This window comes from Bos taurus, chromosome 3, assembly GCF_002263795.3.
Source record: "Bos taurus isolate L1 Dominette 01449 registration number 42190680 breed Hereford chromosome 3, ARS-UCD2.0, whole genome shotgun sequence".
Lineage (NCBI taxonomy): Eukaryota > Metazoa > Chordata > Mammalia > Artiodactyla > Bovidae > Bos > Bos taurus.
The window spans coordinates 33,629,843-33,651,367 of NC_037330.1; the positions used below are offsets into that span (position 1 = coordinate 33,629,843).

Below are 21,525 nucleotides of genomic sequence, written 5' to 3' on the forward strand. Positions count from 1 at the left end.
GGGCCAGGCCCCTCTCCCAGCCTCTGCTCCCAGGCTCCATGAGAGTACCTGCAGTGCTTGCCCCTAAAACGCATGGAGAGACCTGTGGGAAGGACAGGGTCCAGCCTGAGCTGGACAGGAACGCAGTCTTGGTGGGGCATTCTGATCAGGGCTGGCGCTGGGGTTGGGGGAGGCAAGGAAGGGACAGGCTATCCTGTCCTGAGAGAAGCTGAAGGACCAAGAACCTCAGACCCATGGAACAGAGCAGCAGGGGAGGTCAGGAGAGCTGGATCCATGAGGCCACGGCTAGGGCTGGCTCAGCAGCCCTGTGACCCCTGGGCCTCTAACGCTGGCTGCCCAGTGGACTGTCTCCGCTGGAAGGCCTGTGGACAAGATCCTATCCCTGGACTCCAGGCCATCTAGGGCTCTGTTGGCCGGGGTAGGGGTAGGGGAGTAGGATGAGATCTCCTGGGATGGCCCCAAGGAAGCCAAGGGTGGGAGCTAGACACAGGCTCTGCTCCCAGACCACAGGACTCTCCAAACACAGATCTTAACCCTACAAAGCCGAGTCTCTGACCATGAGACCACCACCACACAAACACAGGTATTTCCCTCCCTTCTTTCCCCTCCTACTTTTGCACTCCAGTCCCCTATAATGAAGAGGACATCTTTTTTGGGTGTTAGTTCTAGAAGGTCTTGTAGATCTTCATAGAAACGTTCAGCTTCAGCTTCTTCAGCATTACTGGTCGAGGCATAGACTTGGATTACTGTGATGTTGAATGGTTTGCCTTGGAAATGAACAGAGATCATTCTATTGTTTTTGAGACTGAATCCAAGTACTGTATTTTGGACTCTTTTGTTGACTATGATGGCTACTCCATTTCTTCTAAGGGATTCCTGCCCACAGTAGTAGATATAATGGTCATCTGAGTTAAATTCACCCATTCCAGTCCATCTTAGTTCACTGATTTCTAAAATGTCAATGTTCACTCTTGCCATCTCCTGTTTGACCACTTCCAATTTGCCTTGATTCATGGACCTAACATTCCAGGTTCCTATACAATATTGCTCTTTACAGCATCAGACTTTACTTCCATCACCAGTCACATCCACAACTGGGTGTTGTTTTTGCTTTGGCTCCATACCTTCATTCTTTCTGGAGTTATTTCTCCATTCTTCTTTAGTAGCATCTGGGCACCTACTGACCTGGGGAGTTCATCTTTCAGTATCCTAACATTTTGCCTATTCATACTGTTCATGGGGTTCTCAAGGCAAGAATACTGAAGTGGTTTGCCATTCCCTTCTCCAGTGGACCACGTTTTGTCAGAACTCTCCGCCATGACTCGTCCATCTTGGGTGGCCCTTCATGGCATGGCTCATAGTTTAATTGAGCTAGACAAGGCAGTGGTCCATGTAATCAGTTTGGTTAGTTTTCTGTGATTGTGGTTTTCATTCTGTCTGCCCTCTGGTGGATAAGGATAAGAGGCTTATAGAAGCTTCCTGATGGGAGAGACTGACTGAGGGGGAAACTGGGTCTTATTCTGATGGGCAGGGCCATGCTTAGTAAATCTTCAATCCAATTTTCTGTTGATGGGCAGGGCTGTGTTCCCTCCCTGTTGCTTGACCTGAGCCAAACTATGATGGAGGTAGTGAAGATAATGGCAACTTCCTCAAAAGGTCCCTTGCAGAACTACTACACTCAGTGCCCCCGACCCAGCAGCAGGCCACCACCGACCCATGTCTCCGCCGGAGACTCCTGGACACTCAGGGGCGTATCTGGGTCAATTTGTGGGGTTACTACTGCTCCTTTCTCCTGGGTCCTGGTGTACACAAGGCTTTGTCCTCCAAGAATCTGTTTCCCCAGTCCTGTGTAAGTTCTGGTGGTTTTATGGTGGGATTAATAGAGACCTCCTCCAAGAGGGCTTATGCCATACCCAGGTCTGCTGCACCCAGAGCCCCTGCCCCTGCAGCAGGCCTCTGCTGACCCGTACCTCCACAGGAGACACTCAGACATAGTTCTGGCTCAGTCTCTGTGGTTTGGGCATGCGTTTTGTGCCCTTTCCAGGTTGAGCAGCTCAGGCGATCAGGTGCTTGCTGAGCACACTGTCCCAGGTGGGCTGTGTGTCTTAATCACCTCCCTGGTCCCAGTCACTCAGTTTCCTGGGTGTGCTGCAAGAGCACCATCTCAGATGTGCCGTATGTCTCCTATGGAGAGCTAATCTCAGGCTGTGACCCTCCTGGCGGATGTCAACCATCCAGGATCTCAGGAAGATGTGGTTAGCAGCTGGGAGCCTGCTCACAGCCTTCTCTGGGGACGAGATTGCAGCAGCCCCTTGCCTTCTGGCTCTGGCTGTCAAAAGCCTGCCTCTCTGCCTCCGGGTAGAGAGGGACCGGTATGCAGCTAGCTCTCCTTTGGTATTTGCTCAATCCTTTGTTCTCTGAGCCAGCGAGGCTGCACGTTAGGCAGTTAGGTTAGAGCCTTTCACGGGAAAGTTCTCTCTTCTGCAGTTGCAGTTAGGCGTGTATTCTGTGAGTTTTGGGTTTTTTTCCTCCCAGTTATGTTGCCTTCTGAGATTCTAAAACTCCCCACAGACCCCTCTGTGAGACAGTTTCCTACTGTGTGGAAACTTCTCCTCTTTCACGACTCCCTCCCCAGAGCCAGACATCCTGGAATGCAAAGTCAAGCAGGCGGGCATTAGGAAGCATCACAACCAACAAAGCTAGTGGGGGTAATGGAATTCCAGTTGAGCTATTTCAAATCCTAAAAGATGATGCTGTGAAAGTGCTGCACTCAATATGCCAGCAAATCTGGAAAACTCAGCAGTGGCCCACGGGACTGGAAAAGGTCAGTTTTCATTCCAATCCCATAGAAAGCCAATGCCAAAGAATGTTCAAACTACCGCACAATTGCTCTCATCTCACATGCTAGCAAAGTAATGCTCAAAATTCTCCATGCCAGGCTTCAAAAATATGTGAACCATGAACTTACAGATGTTCAAGCTGGATTTAGAAAAGGCAGAGGAGCCAGAGATCAAACTGCCAATATCCTCTTGATCATCAAAAAAGCAAGAGCATTCCAGAAAAACATCTACTTTTGCTTTATTGACTACACCAAAGCCTTTGACTGTGTGGGTCACAACAAACTGTGGAAAATTCTTAAAGAGATGGGAATACCAGACCACCTGACCTGCCTCTTGAGAAATCTGTATGCAGGTCAAGAAGCAACAGTTAGAACCAGACATGGAACAACAGACTGGTTCCAAATTGAGAAAGGAGTACATCAAGGTTGCATATTGTGTCCTGCTTATTTAACTTATATGCAGAGTACATCATGTGAAATGCCAGGCTGGATGAAGCATGAGCTGGAATCAAGACTGCCAGAAGAAATATCAATAACCTCAGATATGCAGATGACACCACCCTTATGGCAGAAAGTGAAGAACTAAAGAGCCTCTTGATGAAAGTGAAAGAGGAGAGTGAAAAAAAGTTGGCTTAAAACTCAACGTTCAGAAAACAAAGATCATGGCATCCTGTCCCATCACTTCATGGCAAGTAGATGGGGAAACAATGAAAACAGTGAGAGATTTTATCTTCCTGGGCTCCAAAACCACTGCAGATGGTGACTGCAGCCATGAAATTAAAAGATGCTTGCTTCTTGGAAGAAAAGCTGTGACCAACCTAGACAGCATATTAAATAGCAGAGACATTACTTTGCCAACAAAGGTCTGTCTAGTCAAAGCTATGGTTTTTCCAGTGGTCATGTATGGACGTGAGAGTTGGACTATAAAGAAAGCTGAGCACCAAAGAATTGATGCTTTTGAACTGTGGTGTTGGAGAAGACTCTTTAGAGTCCCTTGGACTGGAAGGAGATCCAACCAGTCCATCCTAAGGAAATCAGTCCTGACTATTCACTGGAAGGATGATGCTGAAGCTCCAATACTTCGACCATCTGATGTGAAGAACTGACTCATTGGAAAAGACCCTCATACTGGGAAAGATCGAAGGCGGGAGGAGAAGGGGACGACAGAGAATGAGATGGTTAGATGACATCACTGACTCAAAGGACATGAGTTTGAGTAAGTTCCGGGAGTTGGTGATGGACAGGGAAGCCTGGCATGCTGCGGTCCATGCAGTCACAAAGAGTCAGACACAACTGAGCGACTGAACTGACTGACTGACTCTCCCCTCCTGCCTCACTCCCTGTTTCTGTCCTACCTCCCTTGTTAGACTGTGAGCCCCCAGAGGGCAGGCAGCCTGGATGCCAAGGAAGGCTCTTAAATATCATGAAGCATGAAGACTGGATCACATACAGGGACAGAGGTAGGGTCTCAGTTTCACATCTCTGTTGAAGCTGCCCAGGCTCAACCAGAAGTCTGAGGGCATGGGGTCAGGTGGGGAGCAAAGAGTGGAAGAGGGAGAATGGTGAGGGCAGGGCTCCCTGCTGGGTCAGAGGGGAAAGAAGAAAAGGCAGGATGAGGTGGGCCCTGCTGCGAAGAAATCTCAGTCCTCCACCTAATGCCCGTAGTGGTCCCAGCTCCCACCCGCCATCAACTCTTATGGGCCCCACATCCTGCTCACAGGCACCACTTGGGCACCCATAACCACACACCCCCATGGGCAGCACACACAGGCACACGTGCCAGCCCACACTGCCCCCAAGCCTGGGTCCACCTCCACCCACCTGTGCCCGGGGTGCCCTCTCCTGCTCCCTGCCCCAGTGCCTGATGCTGACCTGGGGCCTCAGGGGAGGCACCCACAGGCAGAGGGAAGAGGGTTATGCTAATGGCAGAGGCAAGTCAAGCAGGAAGCCTGGAAGCAAGGGGTTCTGTCTAAGCTAGGGACACCTGTCGGCGCAGGCACGGCACAGGCCTGGGTCCTGGCACGGGGCAGGTAGGCTGCCCCACCCACTAAGAGTCCAAAGAGCACAGGTGTGGCTGCCTCCCGGCCTCCGCACCATAAGACCGGTCTGCTTCAGGGCTCAACTGACCACAGGGCGCCTGCCCGGGACTGCGCCACTAGCAGAGAAGCCACCGTCTTCCCACCACCAGCGCCAGGCCACCAGCTCAGACACCTGCCCCTTCGGAGGCACCAGCCTCCAGGCCTCACTGGAGCCCAGGTAAGGGCCTGGCCCTCAGGAAGATCAGGGCCCAGCCAAGCCGCAGGAGGTCCCGACATAGTGGGGACAGCTCGGTGGCTTCCCAGGCCAGGGTCTCCAGCCCATTCTCGATGTGGTGGCCCTAAGGAGGGCTTGGGACTCAGCTGAAGGCTAGCGGGCCAGGGAGCAGAGCGTGGGGCAGGCCGGGCTCCAGCAGCACCTCTGGGCTGCTTCTCTCCAGGGCCCATGATGCAGACATGAACTTCTTCCCTGCTTCAACTCCCTAAACTTGGGGGATAAATGGGAAAACTGGGCTGCCACAGATTCTCTTACCCCCCACCAGAGGCAAGACAGACCAAAGTCAGCCCCCGTTCCTCCACCCCTACCTTTCATCCCCCATCCCCATCCCACCTCGTTGTTGTGATGTGGAGCAGGAGATGTTGCTTGGACCTGCCAAGAGAGACTGTTGCCAAAATCCTGGCTCCCTGTCTACCGATGCCAGATAGAAATAAGGAGACAGAGTTTGGAGGAAGTAGAAAAGAAGAGCTTCATTATTTTTGCCAGGCAAAAGGGAAATACAGCAGGCTAGCGTCTCAAGAACTATGCCCCCCTTTCTTGGGAATAGGGAGAGGTTTTATATCCTCTTGAAGGCCTTGCATTTTCTTTTTCTTTTGCAACATTTCAAAACGGCCACAGTTGCCATCAGGCAACTCAGCAACCGGGTCTTGTGTTCCTGAAGTTATCAGCCCTTGACCTTCTTTCTGAAATGCAGAATGCTACATGAGAGTGGAGGGGGAGAGGAATGCCAGGTGCGGAGTATAATCTATATGGAGTCAGAGAGTAATCAGCCTTGTGGAGGACAAGTCCAGCTACAAGTGTTTGTTACTAGTAACAGCTAAAGAATAACCAAGATTGTTTAACTCTTGTAGGCCTGTTCGGCTGGAATGTGCCACAGGCTGCTCACTCATTTCTGTTTTGCTGCAATAAGACCCACAGGGACCATCCTGTGTGAAGGGCCTGGCAGGTAGGGAGGGGTGCTAAAGAAACAAAGTTCATTTTCTCTTCTTTATCTTCTGGATCTAGAAGCAGGAAGTGTTGCAGCCTGTGGGGTGCAGCTGGGGAGAGAGGGAGCAGGCTTTTAGAACCCCTTACCCTTGGAGAGGAAAGGGATCCTTCCAAACGTGGAAAACACAGACCCATAGACAATCCCTTGTTTACTAGCAACTCATTTCCCCAACACTGAGTCATCTTATCAGATCTTCTGCTATTTTCATAGCAGGCCTAGTTACAGGGGCGTGGGCTGCTCTCTGATACTTTGCCCAGGATATTCCAGGGTTTCTGTACAACTCGGATGCATCACGGAAATGCAAGGACATCACAGAACTGACACCTGTCCATGATGCATACACACATCATTAGCACATACCCTTGACCCACACACTCAGCTAACTCCTGCCACACCCCCACACATCTCATTTACCTCCATTCCACTTCAATATATGTATATATTCTAGACTCCCTCTATGCTAGGAAGGCACTGGGGGAACAGCAGGAGCAACATAAGTCCACTCTCAGGAGGGCACAGCCCAGTGACAGAGGCGCATACATAAACAGTTAAAGCATGGAGCTTGTAGTCAGACCCAGGCTGAGTTCATTCTCTATAAAATATTTACTTGTGATCTCAGACCTGTTATCCTCTTTGAACTGCCACATCATCCTCATCTGGTCAGAGGGGTAATAACAGGACCCACCCAGCAAGGTTGTTCTGAGGATTAAATGAGTTGTTGGGTATAACATCTGTAGAAGAGCACTCAGCACATGGGATCAAGGAAGTATAAGTGACGGTGCTGTGCTGTGCTGTGCTTAGTTGCTCAGTCATGTCTGACTCTCTGCGACCCTTATGGACTTTGGCCAGTCAGGTTCCTCTCTCCATGGGGATTCTCCAGGCAAGAATACTAGAGTGGGTTGCCATGCCCTCCTCCAGGAGATCTTCCGAACCCGGGGATCGAACCCAGGTCTCCCACATTGCAGGCAGATTCTTTACCTAAACCACCAGGGAAGCATAAGTGATGGTAGTGAAAATTAAATGACATAAAGTTCATAGGCACTTGACACTAGGCTCACAGCACTAACCAGGGTGGTGCTGTTGTTAGAGAGGAACTTATAAGACTCGGTGTGGCATTAGGCAGATGGGCAGGGTTGAGTGGGGTGGTCAAGGAGGGCTTCAATGAGGAGGTGATCCTTAAACTGTAATATATTTAACTTATTTTTTTATTGCGTTAACCTTGGTTTATAACACTATATAAGTTTCACGTGTACAACATTATATTTCTAATTCTGTACACACTATAACATGCTCACCATCGAAATTTACTTTGTCCGTCATCACACAGTTGATCCCCTTAAGCCGTTTCACCTTCCTTCCTGCCCCTTCCCCTGTGGTAACCTCTACTCTGTTCTCTGTACCTATTATCTCTATTTTCATTTGGTTTAGTCTATTCATTTATTTTGTTTTATTTCTTATATTCTACATAAGTGTGGAGTCATACGATATTTGTGTTTCTTTTTCTGTCTTATTTCATTTCGCATAACACCCTCAAGGTCCATGCATGTTATTGCAAATGAAAGGCTAATATTCCTTTGTATATACTACATCTTCTTTATCCATTCACGTGTGGATGGGCATTTAAGTTCTTACCATATTTTGGCTATTGTAAAGGCCCGGATGAACATGCCTGTGAGTGTGCTCAGTCACAACCAGCTCTTTGGGACCCCATAGATTGTAGCCCCCCAGGCTCCTCTGTCCATGGGATTCTCCAGGCAAGAATACTGGAGTGGGTTGCTGTTTCCTTCTCCAGGGGATCTTCCCCACCCAGAGATCAACCCTCGTCTCTTGGGACTCCTGCACTGGCAGGTAGATTCTTTACCAAGGTGCCCCTTGGGAAGCCCCCATGATGAATGGAGGGGTGTGGATATCTTTTTCAATGAATATTTTCATGTTCTTTAGATAAATAACCAGAAGTGGGATTGCTGGGTCATATGATTGTTCTGTCCTTAGCTTTCTGAGGAGTCTCCGTACCATCTTACACAGTGGCTGCACCATTTTACATCACATTTAACTTATCAACAGTGCACAAGCATTCCCTTTTCTTCTTTACCAACATTTTTATTTCTTGCTTTCTTGATAATAGCCATTCTGACAGGTGTGAGATGATAGCTTATTGTGATTTTTGACTTGCATTTCTCTAAGAATTAGTGATGTTAAACATCTTTTTATGTGCCTGTTGGGCATCTGTATGTCTTCTTTTGAAAAAACATCTATTCCCTTGAGCTGGAATTTACAGGGTTGGGTGGGGAGGGGCTCTGGGCAGAGGGTTCCGAGTATGGAAAGGCAAAGAGAGGAGATTTAGTAAGACATTTAGGGAAGTTCAAGTCACTAACACATCCTACAGAGCTCCATCATAAACGTGCAAACATATGTGTGTGCATACGCACACACGTACACCCCTCTTGAGTGGCTCCCCCGCATAAGAGCCAACACTGGCCTCCTCCCAATTTGAAGAGTTGAAACAGGCTTGGACAAGAGGCTTGCTGTGACAGGGAAGGCTGCTGACCCTCATGCCTCCCCTCCAGAAGCCAGGCACACCCATCCAGCACCTTTTACACTCAGGCCCAGGATGGGATCTGGTCCCAGGTACCTGTCCACACAGCTTCCCTGGGGCCATCAGGATGAGCGTTATTGGCCAAATAATGGGAAGTTGGGAGCCTGCCTGGGGGCCTCCGAGGCCCAGCCAAGATGGAGGGCTCCTTGCAGAGGTCTCGGCTGGAGACGGATCCAGAAGGAACGGTGGTTTGAGCCCCAGACCCAGGTCAGGGATGGGCTGCGACAGCAGCTCTTCCACCCAGCTCTGCCTGCTCATCCCTCTCCCCAGTCCTGATCGCTGTCTCTTCTGCTCAGTTTGGGTTTTAGGGAGTCATCTCAGCAGCATCAGAATGTCCCGGCCAAGCAGCAGAGCCATTTATTGTAAGTGGTCCCCTTCTCTCCCTCTGGGTTCCCTGAACCCCTGCGTCCAGTCTCTCCCTCCCCACACTGACCACCTCCTATAGTTGTGCCTGTCTCAACTTCTTCTTCTGCCCTCACCCCCTTGCTTCATGCCATGGCAGTGCACCGGAAGGAGTACTTGCAGAAAATCGCCTTAGAGCCCACTCACCTGCAGCACAGGGTGGAGGTGAGTAACCCTAGGGCCCCATACAATTTCCTGATTCAAGCCAAGTTCTCCTACGTGCCCCCAACCCTGACAAAAAGCAGATATCTGAGATAAGTCTGCCATAGAAGCCAATGGCCTGACCCGGCCAGAATAGGTGGGCTCAGGTCCAGCAAGCCTACCTGAGCATTTGCTAAGTGCAGGGGAGGAGGATGGGGCAGCTGGGCATGGGCAGAGGAAGCTAAGCCAGTGGGCATCCCATCCCCAAGTAGCAGAGGGATGGGCCAGGATCCACCACTCGATCCTGCCCCTTCCTGTCTCTCAGCTCATCGCTTGCCCCAAGAAATTGCTTTTTGCCCAGGATCTGGTACAGCTGGAGGACAGAATGTGTGAGGTCAGCCAGCGGTCCTTGTGCAGGGACTTGAAAGGACCACTATCTGAGAGGGGAGCCATCTGGGCTTGAGCTTCCTGTGCACGGCTTGGAGCCTGGAATGGAGGCTCTGGCACTGCCTGGGAGAATGACACTGGCACTGCCAGATCTAGTTGCCAGGACAGCTGTTGACACCACGTGAAAGCTCAGATTGGAAGGGTGTGGCAGGGAAGAGCAGACACTGCATCAGGCTGAAGGTCTGGGTAGAAGCCACCCCCAGACAGCAGTAGATTTAGCACTCACCCCGAGAAAAGGCAGGGAGGGATGCTGGAGCAACCGTCTGGAAGAAGTCAGCCTTCCCCAGTCAGCTGAGCTGGGACTAAGATCCCTGGGCTTCATGGAGGGAATGAGGATTGGGAACTGGCTTTGTTTAGGTCTAGGAGGCAAGAGCAGGGGAGGCATGTCCAGGGTGCCAGGGCATTTGCCCATGATATCAGGGCTCCTGAATATGCTGGCCGAGTGAACTTGAAGAAGAGCTGGGAGCTATGCAGAGGACAAGGCAGTGGGGTCAAGGGGCAGGAGGCAGATGGCATCCTCCCAGCAAGGGCCTGGAGGCGAGCACAAGGGACAGGACTGTGACTTTTGAACATGGATGGTAGAAGCGAAGAGTATCCTTGAGAAGAGAGAATAACAGCAAAACCCTGCTGTAGTGATCAGACTAGCAGGGGACAAGGGCCTAAGTGGAGACTGAGGTCAGTATGGACCTCTCTGGGAAAGAATCAGGGAGAAGGGCGGTGGGCTTGACTTATTCCTGAGAGACTGGGAGGTAATGGATTATCAGAAGGGGGACATGCATGCTGGGCGTGGGGCGCAGCATGCATGGGGTCAGAAAGGCTAGGTCAGGGAAGAGACGGACCAGGCTGGGTGGGCGATTCTCAAAGAGAGCAAAGAAAAGTAGGGGACAGAATTTGAGCATCCTGTAACCTACCTGGAGAAGCTGAGACTTATATGTTGGATAGCTGAAGCCCACGCCCCCTCCCCACATTTACCACCATCTAGACTGTTACAGGCCATGATTGTCCTTCCTCCAGAGTTCTAAATCCCCTCCTACAGCCCGTCAGTCCCCACCTTGCCCGACTGCCTCCAGACCTCACATTGTCTCTTGAAGTCTACTTTATGGGGATTGCCTGGGGCCTCCCCAGTGAGGAGGCCAGAGACATGTCATCCCCTTCTGCTGCCCTTCCCCCACCCCCACCCCTGTCCATCCCCACCTGTGAGCCCCCTCTCCAAATCTTCTCCCAGCCCATCTCCTCCTGTCCCCTCAGCACCTGATGACATGTAAGCTGGGGACACAGAGAATCCAGGAGCCCAAGGATGCTCTGCAGAAGCTGCAGGAGATGGACGCTCAGGGCCGGGTGTGGAGCCAGGACTTGCTCCTGCAGGTCAGGGATGGCTGGCTCCAACTGCTGGACATCGAGACTAAGGTCAGCCTCCCACCATTCCCTGCAAGGGGTCATAGCTAACCTGGGCTGTGGGAAAGCAAGCCCCAGGGCATGAACACCATCCCACTATGCCCCACATGGCAAGCACCCTTCCCCCCACACAATACACACCCAGGACTAGGAAGAAACAGGAGATAGAGGCACAGGGGTCAGGGGAAAGGACACCCCATCCCAAGCCATTGGAAGGGTGGAGCAACCCAGGTCAGGAGCTCCTAGGGGCCTGTCGGGCTCTCACTGACTTCACAGCCAGTCTCTCTGCTTGGCCCAGGAGGAGCTAGAGTCCTACCGCCTGGACCGCATCAAGGTCATGGACGTGGCGCTCAACACCGGCTCCTACAACTCTGTCCTGTCCATCACCGTGCAGGATTCAGACCTGCGAAGCACTAGCACTCTGCTTTTCCAGTGCCAAGAAGTGGGGGTGAGATCTAACAACCATCACCACCCCCAACCTAACCCCTCCCCTCCCCCATCCCCCAAGCCTGTCTGACTGCCGGTTCCTCCAGGCAGAGCGACTGAAGACCAGCCTGGAGAAGGCTCTGGAGGAGGAGGTAGAGCAAAGGTAGGCAGCCTGTGCCCCCACCCACCTGCAGAACCCTCGAGCTCAGGTCTGGGTGGGCTAGACTCTGCCGCATACCTGGCGGAGCTCAGGGGCCTGTGACCCAATAACACAGACATTGACCTGGGGAGTAGCGAGGCTGGAAGCAGGGCGCAAATGAGTGCTGGGCCCAGGGGCCACTGGAGACTATCCTCAGAGACTGATGTGGGACCAACTGGTCCCGGAGGGCAGGCCGATGACGCCGGGGAGAGTCAGGGAAGGGTTTGGATGGAGACTAGGGGGCAAGGCTGGTGGGGCTCCTGGAGAGGGGCAGTGGTACCCCCTGGGTTCTGGGGCAGAAGTGTGGGCAGAGCCTCTGCCCCAAGAACCCAGTCAAAGCTGTGTCCTTGTCACGTGCTTGACAGGCCCCAGTTGGGAGCCCTTCGCCCAGACCAGGACCGATGGAGGGGGTCTTCTCTGGAAAGGCCGCTCCCTAAGGAGCAGGCACGTCCTCTGGAGTGGGGACCCCCTCCAGAACAGCACTACTTGATGAGCCCAGAGCACAGTAAGTTTGGGCGTGGGGGCCAGTGGGAGGAAAGGTTCCCATCAAGGAAGTTCTGGGCCATGGTCCCCTTCCTCTGCAGACACCCCACCACCGTCTCCGAGGCCCCTGCCACACCGCACCAGCATCCGAGAGCCAAGCATCTTCTTGCTGTCTCCTTCAAGGAGGTCCCCATCCCCTGAGGACCCAAAATGGGATAAGGTAACTGCAGACTGTCTTGGGCTTGTTGAGGCTTTTGTGGTCTAGCCAAAGGGAAGACACCAGTTGTCTCCCTCGCCTCAAGGAGCCAGGCCCCAGGTCCACCAAGGCAGGGCCTGGCCTAAGAGGGGACACAGAGGCTTGGTCAGCCCTGGGCTGGGCCTGAGGCTCAGGCTTGTGGTGGAGGGAGGCAGGATTGGGAGTTCCAGGGTGGGTCTAACTGCCCACTCAGCCAGGGGTTGTTTGGGCCCCAGGAGGTGCTGGACCATGTCCTAAGGGACATCGAGCTGTTTGTGGGGAAGCTGGATGAGGCCCAGTCTAAGACCAGTCGTAAGAAGAAGAATCACAGGAAGAAAAAGAAAAAGAATAAGGAAGGTGAGTGAGGAGGGCCAGGGGAGAGGAGTCGGGGTTTGGGGGAGGGGAGGAAGTCTTGGGATGATACATGACCCACCATCTATCCCCTTCTTGCTATAGAGATAACAGAGGTACATTACATCGACTGCTTCCAGAAGATCAAGTACAGCTTCAACCTCCTGGTACGTGACTCCCCACAAGTTTCCCAGCTCTTTTCGCTCCCTCCCTCCCCTCCCCTACCTCAGCAATCCCCTCCTCTCCCTCCCCTCTCCCTACCACCACCCCCCCACCACCACCGAGCAATCCTGTTCTCTCTTCTCTCCATGGACATCCCATGCTGCTCCAGCTTCTCCCCCTGGAACCGCCCCACCCCACTCTTGGGTTACTTTGGGAGAATGCCAGGCTCCCCACCAGGGCCCAGAACAGTTATGGGGCCCTGGGATCCTAGTGAAGGTGGGGTGGGAGGAAGGCTGGTGACAGGCTTCACCCTGTGTCTTCAGGGAAGGCTGGCCACCAGGCTGCAGGATACAAGTGCCCCTGAGTTTGTACACATCATCTTCAAAATTCTGGACTCCGTGAGTCAGGGCAGGGCTGGTGGGGGTAGGGGGGAACAGGGTGGTACAGAGGGACGTGCTGAAGTTAAGATGAGACAGGCCAGGGTGGGAGGGAGGGGGCAGAGGGAGGTACGGGTCTGCTCCTTGCTCACCGCCAGCATACCCTCTTCCTTGACCCCAAGACACTACCCCACTGTGCACAGCAAGCACCTCTCAGCAGACTAGGTGCGCTGGGGTTGGAGCCAAGGACACCAGTGAGGGCAGGAAGGAGCAGGCCTGGGGCAATGTAGGAAGCCAGGGACCCCGAGCCCTTTCCCACTCCTGCCTGGCCCCGAAGAAGCTCAGGCTTCCTGACACCTTTCATCCTTCCCCAGATCCAGACCCAGTGCCCTGAGTCTGACTTAGCAGCCCGAGTGATCTCACCCCTCCTCACCACCAAGGCCATCGAGCTGCTGCAGTCCTGTCTAAGCCCGTCAGAGAATAACCTCTGGGAAGGGCTGGGCACAGCCTGGACCACCAGCCAGTAAGTGACAATAAGGCCTGAACGAATTGGAGGCAAGCAACATGGGGGTGTAGGGCAGGAGGTGACAAGCTCTACATTGTATCTTAAAACGAATTCTATACCCGTTAAAACTATACCCATTCCTCCACTCCCCAGCTCCTGGTAACCTCTACTCTACGAAATTTCTAAAAACAAATCAGGGAAATCTACCTTGAGTTCCCAACATTTAATTAGGCTAAGCACAATGGGAAAAAAAAAACAAACCAATACACTTACCATCGCCCACCATTGCAGGAAAGCATTATCTCAGAAAATAGAACAGTTCTTCCCAAGAAAGGAGCACTGGCAACCTTCTACTAAAATTTTTCTCATTTTTGTCAAGGACGAAGTAAAAACTTTGTCTCAATGTAGCCCAGATTTTAACAATTACGGACATAAGAGATGTTGCAAATGTAACATCAATAAGATTTGCAACCAACTGGCAGAGGAGCTAAGAGAAGCGATATTTCATGTGGGTGGAACAGTGACACAGGCAGTTGGGCAGCAAGGCAAGCTGATGAGCGCAGCGGGTGGGATGCGAAATCAGTTAGCACACCCTGAGTGAGGTGTCTGCAGAGACTGGGTGGCCTGGCCCTGCAAGGAGAGGTCTAACCTGGCTACGAGGGTTTGACAACAGTCAGTACAGATGTAATAGTTGGGACCCCCTGGAGGTAAGCACTGCAGTAAAGTAAGCAGAGCCCACTTTAATAAGCATGGCCTGCTCTCCCCACGAGAAACAGGCCTCGGAAAACTTTGAGGTGGCAAAAAGAAACGGATAAGGAGGTAAAGGAGGCAAAGAGAAATTCCGGAGAGTTAAAAAGGAGAAACAAAAAAGCAGAAGCATGAAAACCAAGAGAGAAGAGGGTTTTAGAAAGAGAAATCAACTGGGGGAAAAGCCAATGGTTCCAGGAGTCTTTTTGCCTAATGAGCAGTTTTGTTTTGCTTTTCAGTTCAGCCCCATTAAAGGACATCTGTGTTCAGTTCATCTAAAGACATAAAATATAACTTAACATAATCTATTTATTTTATTGTGGTAGAATATACATAGGATAAAATTTATTTTAACTATTTTTAAGTGTATAAGTCAATGCCTTTAAGTACATTAACAATATTGAGCAACCATCACTCCTATTCATTTCCAGAACTTTCTCAGCATCCCAAATGGGAACTCTATACCCATTAAACAACCAAACAAAACTCTTTACCCATTCCTTTCTTTCCCCAGCCCCTGGTAACCTCTATTCTATTTTCTGTTTCTGCTTATCATTTTAAATATAAGATTGACGTCAGGTGTGCCCTGACATGTTTTCTCATTTCTTAAAACAACCAAAAATTAAGGAATGAATGAAATGAAAGACAGAAACACAGAGAACAGAATTAACTAAAGAGATGTAAAAACCTTCAAAAGAGTTCAATTTCAGGCAAATTTTATTCAAACTATTTGGCTTGAAGCAAACTGACCCAAAACTATGCTGCTGCTGCTGCTGCTGCTAAGTCGCTTCAGTCGTGTCCGACTCTTTGCGACCCCATAGACGGCAGCCCACCAGGCTCCGCCGTCCCTGGGATTCTCCAGGCAAGAACACTGGAGTGGGTTGCCATTTCTTTCTCCAACCCAAAACTATAAATGACACTAAATTCTGTGGTAATAGACTAGAAGGATACAGATCACACAAGGCCATTTGGATTTGGCAATCAGAAATCATCAGGGCTTTAGAAGAACTAGTTTCAACAGAGTAATGGCAGAGGTAAAAGTCATGTGGTAAGGAATAAAGAAAGATCCAAAGGTAAGAAAATGTAGGCAGGGCCTATGGACACATCCTCAAAAAATTTGATAAAGATAAGATAATAGGATGGCATCTTTAAAAGCATAGTCAAGGGAAGACTTGAGCATGTTTTTAAGGCAAAGAAAAGGAGCCAATGAGGACTTCCCTTGCAGTCAGTGGTTGACTTCACCTTCTGATGCACGGAGGAGAGGGTTCTATCCCTGGTCCAGAAGCTAAGATCCCACTTGCCTCCCCGTCAAAAAATCAAAATATAAAACAGAAGCAATATTATAACAAATTCAATAAAGGTTTTTTAAAGGGCCCACATCAAAAAAGGAAAGAAAGAAAGAAAAGGAGCCAATAAAAAAGATTCAGAAGAGGGAATAATTTGTTCCCATTGAATACATATTTATTAGGGGTTCCCTTTTGGCTCAGCTGGTAAAGAATCCACCTGCAATTTGGGAGACCTGGGTTCGATCCCTGACTTGAGAAGATGTCCTGGAGAAGGGAAAGGCTACCCACTCCAGTATTCTGGCCGGGAGAATTCCATGGACTGTATAGGCAGTCCATAGGGTCTCAAAGAGTCCGAAATGACTGAGTGACTTTCACTTTCACTGCCTCCTCTGTCCCTTCTGCACTATACTCTGGAGACAGCTATCAAGGAGATCAACATAGAAAGAAACACGGATAAGTGAGAATCATGCGCAATTCAGAATGTGTGTGCACAGTGCAAAGAAGCAGCATTCCCATCAGTCTCTGGGAGGCAGGGAGACACTTCCTCCAGGAGGGGCCTCCGCGTTCCCCAGGCAGGCAAGCAGAGCCAGCCTGGAGGCCACAGGCAGTGCTGCTCCTCTGGCGTCCCAGGCAATGGGTGAGGGGGCAGGCCGAGAGGCAAGTACCAGCCCCCGCCCTAGAGCCAGCCAGAGTGCCCTGTGGTGATCACAAGGGGGAGGTCCACACACGAACCAGCTAGAAAGAAAGATATGCTGCTGGGGAACCGAAATAGGTTAGACCCCAGGAGTGTCTTCCAGCCCTAACACTGCAGTTCTGCCACTTTCATTCAAACTCCCCATCAGTGAGTTAAAGTACTCATCTCTTAGGGTGTTGATATGTCTGCACATTCTCGGGCAGAGGTGAGGCTGGCCCACAGATACCTGTGCCGTGGGACCTGTACGTGCTTAGCTGTGGGCTCCTGTGTCCTGGGGCCTTTCATCTGTGCACACGGGCCACTTTCTCCATTACCTAGAAGATCCCCCAGGCCAGCTGCTGTCCTCTCCGCCTTCTCCACATCCCACAGTCTGGCACGGAGTGGACTCAGCCCTGTTCTTTCCCTAGGGCCAACTGGACAGGCAGCGAGCCCCTGCCCTACAAACCCACATTCTATGATGGTTGGCAACTTCCAGAAACTTCCTACCAGGTAAGGGGAGCTTAGCACAGAGCCCGAATCAAAGCCCTAGACTCTGGCTAGTTTCCACCGTCTCAGTCCAGCCATGGTCACGTGACTCCTAAGTGGTAGGTGGGTTCTGTGTGGAAAGCGGGCAGGCGAAGGGACGTGAGGCAGCTGTGCGCGGGCGGGCCTGTGGCCTCACACCCCTGCTCTCCACCACCATGCAGCTGACGTCCTGCTCTCACTTTGTTCTGCCCCCACAGGCGCTCTCAAGTTACCAAGACCCTACTTCCATCCGGTATGCCCTGGGCTTTGTCAGGACCTTGTGGTTCTGGGGAGGGAAGGACCAGGCTGATCCTGCGGACCTGCAGATTCTACGCCTCACTGACCTCTAGGCTCTCTTTTAGTCAGACACGCACAAGCACATCTCTCCCCTACTTTGGGTGAAAAAGCAGTTTTTTACCTTCCTAGGATACAATCCCTCTTCTTTCAGTATTCCCCACATGTAGCTCTGATTTCTCAGAGATTGAGTATGAAGTACTCAAAGGAGTGCTCAGATACAGAAGACTCCACTGCCAGAAGAGTCTTGAGAAATCACCAACATCTAGACCCCTTCTGCCTATAGAAACACACACCCCAAGCCCATTTAAAAGTGACCTGCCCTCAAGCTCTGTGGAAACCCCAAAAGTCATTGCTAGACTCCAAGGGGGAGATGTCTTGGGCTGAGACAGGGGCCGGATCTCTGAGGCCCCACTCTCCAGCCATCCTGACTCTGTCTCTGGGGGGCTAGTAGGGAAAGCCCTAGGTTAAGGAGCACCTCGCACTTTGCTCAAGAGGAGACACACAACCATGGCCCCAGCCCTGTGCCCTCCAGACCCGGATCTGTCAAGCCAGCCCTGAAAATGCAAGTCCTCTATGAGTTTGAAGCTAGGAACCCACAGGAACTGACGGTGGTCCAGGGAGAGGTACTGGAGGTGAGGCATGGACTTGAGCTGAGAAAAGGAGGCGGCGGTTGGCAGTTGATGGGAGCTACTGGGAGCATGGGGGGTGGAGGGATTGGCCTGGAGAAAGTGAAGGAAGGTTGGGAAGGGCCCAGAGAGAGAAAGTCCGGTGGGGGAGGGGAAGGCTGGCTGGAGAGAGGCTCGGGTCACTGACGTAGTGACTCCCTGGCAGGTTCTGGACCAGAGCAAGCGGTGGTGGCTGGTGAAGAATGCAATGGGACGGAGTGGCTACATCCCCAGCAACATCCTGGAACCCCTAGAGTCGGGAGCCCCCAGGAGCCAGAGCGAGTCACCCACTCGGGTACCTCCATGCCTAGACTTCAGAAGCTATAAAGCCTGAATCAGAGGTGGGGGCAGGGAGGATTCTTTGACAAGTGGAGGAGATGGCCCTGGTTCAACTGAATCAGTATTATCACGTTTATTGTGGGGCCAGAGCAGAGAACAAGCCTTGTGCTTGTCGGACAAGCAAACCATGGAGTGAGACACATGGTTTGATGAAAGCCCAGAGAAGGGACCCTGATGAGAGGGGCTGTGGGTGGCTCTGAGATGAGATGGCTTCTGACTCCCACTTCCCCTGGTTCTAGGGTCCGATGCTTCGACTTAGCTCAAGGCCTGAGGAGGTCACAGCCTGGCTACAGGCAGAGAACTTCTCCACTGTGTGAGTGCCAAGTGCCACAGCTTTACCTCTGTAAAGGGCACCAATGACCACTGCCCCCCACCTCCACAAGTGTCTCTTCCAGGGCACTTGTCCCTTCAACCCCAGGAGTTTATGGAGTTGGTTTAAGCCAGTTTGTTTATCTTACTCCCTGACCTCCAAACACTCTTTCTGTGAATTCTCCTGTCACCCCAGCCCTCCAAGCCCAAACACCCCCTTCTCCACCCAGATATCCAGGGCTGGGTCCTTCCACCCCACCACTGACAGTTTCTGCTCTATGTGTTTCCAGGACCGTGAAGACCCTTGGGTCCATGACAGGGAGCCAGCTGCTTCACATGAGACCTGGAGAGCTACAGATGCTGTGTCCACAGGAGGGCCCCCGGGTCCTGGCACGGCTGGAGGCTGTCAGAAGGACGCTGGGGGTGAGGACACATAGGGGTCCCAAGCCCTGCTGGAAATGTGGGGTGCTCCCTGAATGAGCATGAGAGTGCCCGGTGGGCAAGCCAGCAGGCCCGACCCTGGGGCGGTACTCACTGTGGCAGGTCTGGTACAGGACCGTCCCCCAGGGGCTTGACTTCACGTGCACAGGCACACCCTGAAGCTCCTGACTGACTGTTGGCATGAGCTCTGGGGTCCCTCATCTGGCACTGGCCTCACCTCAACCTTTTCTTTCCTCAGATGAGCCCTTAGGCAGCAATTCAGACACCTCCAAGACCAAGACTTTCTCACAAGCAAGATGGCGGATCTGATACTCTTTAGAGCCCTGAGAATTCCTCTTCCAAGCCCCTAGGTTGCAGCAAACCCCACACCCCAGCTCACACAGCAAAGAGGATGAACAAGACCAGAGGTTGAGACAAACTGTGCCCCTTCTCGCTGTGTGGAGAGGTCTCCCCAGTTGCCACCTATTTATTGCATCTCTCTCCTGAGCTTAGAACATTTATGCCTAGATTTGTCAGGACTCTGTTTAGACCCTCTCCTCCCCAATAAAGGTATCCTCAAGCTTGTCATGTGCCTCTCTTGTAGCTTCCTCTGGCCCTGGTGGAGGCCAAAGGCAGGGAATCAGGAAGAGCTAGGACACTGGGCATGAAACAGCAGCAGCCCTACATCCATCACTGGGCCAGACTATAAGTGGGAATTCACTGGAGCAGAGTCAGAATTCAATGATTATGGCCCAACTCTCCTTAATTTCTAAATAAATTTGAAAATAAGGCTATACTCGACATCTTTATCTTTCTGTGTACATCTTTATCTTTCTGTGTACATTTCTCCTGGTATATTCCAAGACACCCAGTACAGGTGAGGGCAGAACATCAGAGCAAGGAGTACTGAGGCTGACAATTGCAGGTTTTGATCAGCCACACTGGCCAATGATGCAAAGACACACTAAAAAGCATGTCCAGGCTCTACCTGGCAACTTCCTCTTTTAGTACTTTTGTCACTTCCTGTTGCAGTGAGCTAATTTTGAGCCCCCCTCCCCAGCTTGTCTCTTTAGTGGTGGAACATAGGGAACATTGGACTGGCTACGTGAACTCAGGGCAAGTCATTCCACTCTCTGGCTCTCTTTTTCCTCTCAAATGTTAAGTGAAGAGTCTGAACTATCTGTGGCTTCTAATATTTAGGATATACAGCCTTCTTTAATCTCAGAACAATCACAAGACTCCCCTCCTTATATAACAGAGGTTCTACTTTCATTCAGTTAGTCTGCAGATAAGGTTTGATATACATGTGAATTAAGGGCCCCTTAAGAGTCCTTAAGATGTTCCCTTAGTACAATAGCCAGAACATGGAAGAAACCTAGATGTCCATCAACAGGTGAATGGATAAAGAAGTTGCAGTACATAGATAGAAAGGACTATAAGTCAGTCATAAAAAGGGACAAAACTGAGTCAGTTGTAGTGAGGTGGATGAACCTAAAGTCTGTCATACAAAGGCAGAAAGAGAAAAATATCACACATTAATGCATGTATGTGGAATCTAGAAAAATGGTATTGATGAACCTATTTACAGGGCACAGATAGAGACACAGATGTAGAGAATGGACTTGTGACACAGTGGGGGAGGAGAGGGCAGGACGAACTGAGAGAGTAGCACTGACATATTTACACTATCACGTGTAAAACAGAGCTAGTGGGAAGCTACTGCACAACACAGGAGCTCAGCCTGGTGCTCAGTGATGACCTAGGGGTGAGGTAGGGGTGGGATGGGAGGGAGGCTCAGGACAGAGGGGATCTATATACATGTAGTTGATTCACCCTGTTTTACCGCAGAAACTAACACAACATTGTAAAGCAATTATGCTGCAATAAAAAAAAGAAGACAAGATCTTCCCACAGTCACTCAGTTGAATCTGTCCATGACCCTAACACTGCCAAAATATCCTATTTTTTGCCTGCCTATCTCATTCCCTCAAGTTCCTGGCCTCAGAAAATCATCTCTCCTAACTGGTAACACTGAATAAAAAAGCAAATAGTTTCCCTTACAAAATAGAACAAAGGTGAGACCCTTAAGGTTTGACTGTCAAGAGCAAAAGTTAAATAGCAAAGTTAATTCGGGGGAATGAGGAGAGGCGATATTGACATATTGTCTTCTGGGGCTTCAAGGAGCTGAAGCAGTCCTAGAAACAGGGAAAACTTCCAGAACCAGGTAAAAAAGTATTTTAACCCAGGGCTCCCCAGATTTCCCAGCAAAGACTGAGATGAGGTGAGACTGTTTGGATACCCAAGTGCAGAGGATCTAGCACACGTTGGGCTATTACACAGACCTAGTTTTGAATTCTCGGAGAAGGCAATGGCACCCCACTCCAGTACTCTTGCCTGGAAAATCC

The 21,525-nt window shown here is 51.1% G+C and overlaps 1 protein-coding gene across 4 annotated transcripts; it reads left to right on the forward strand.

Moving 5' to 3' along the window:
• The first annotated feature begins 4,904 nt into the window (after positions 1-4,904).
• On the forward strand, positions 4,905-19,919 carry EPS8L3 (EPS8 like 3). 4 transcript variants are annotated; one of them, XM_059882322.1, is made up of 19 exons: positions 4,905-5,095; positions 9,033-9,098; positions 9,239-9,303; positions 10,975-11,133; positions 11,420-11,569; positions 11,655-11,710; positions 12,112-12,251; positions 12,298-12,449; positions 12,701-12,821; positions 12,921-12,982; positions 13,301-13,375; positions 13,729-13,877; positions 16,994-17,075; positions 17,309-17,343; positions 17,839-18,019; positions 18,219-18,347; positions 18,631-18,704; positions 18,991-19,123; positions 19,380-19,914. In XM_059882322.1, exons 2-19 carry the CDS (start codon positions 9,068-9,070, stop codon positions 19,389-19,391), a joined length of 1,806 nt encoding a protein of 601 aa, XP_059738305.1. In that variant the 5' UTR covers positions 4,905-5,095; positions 9,033-9,067; the 3' UTR covers positions 19,392-19,914.
• Positions 19,920-21,525: the final 1,606 nt, after the last annotated feature.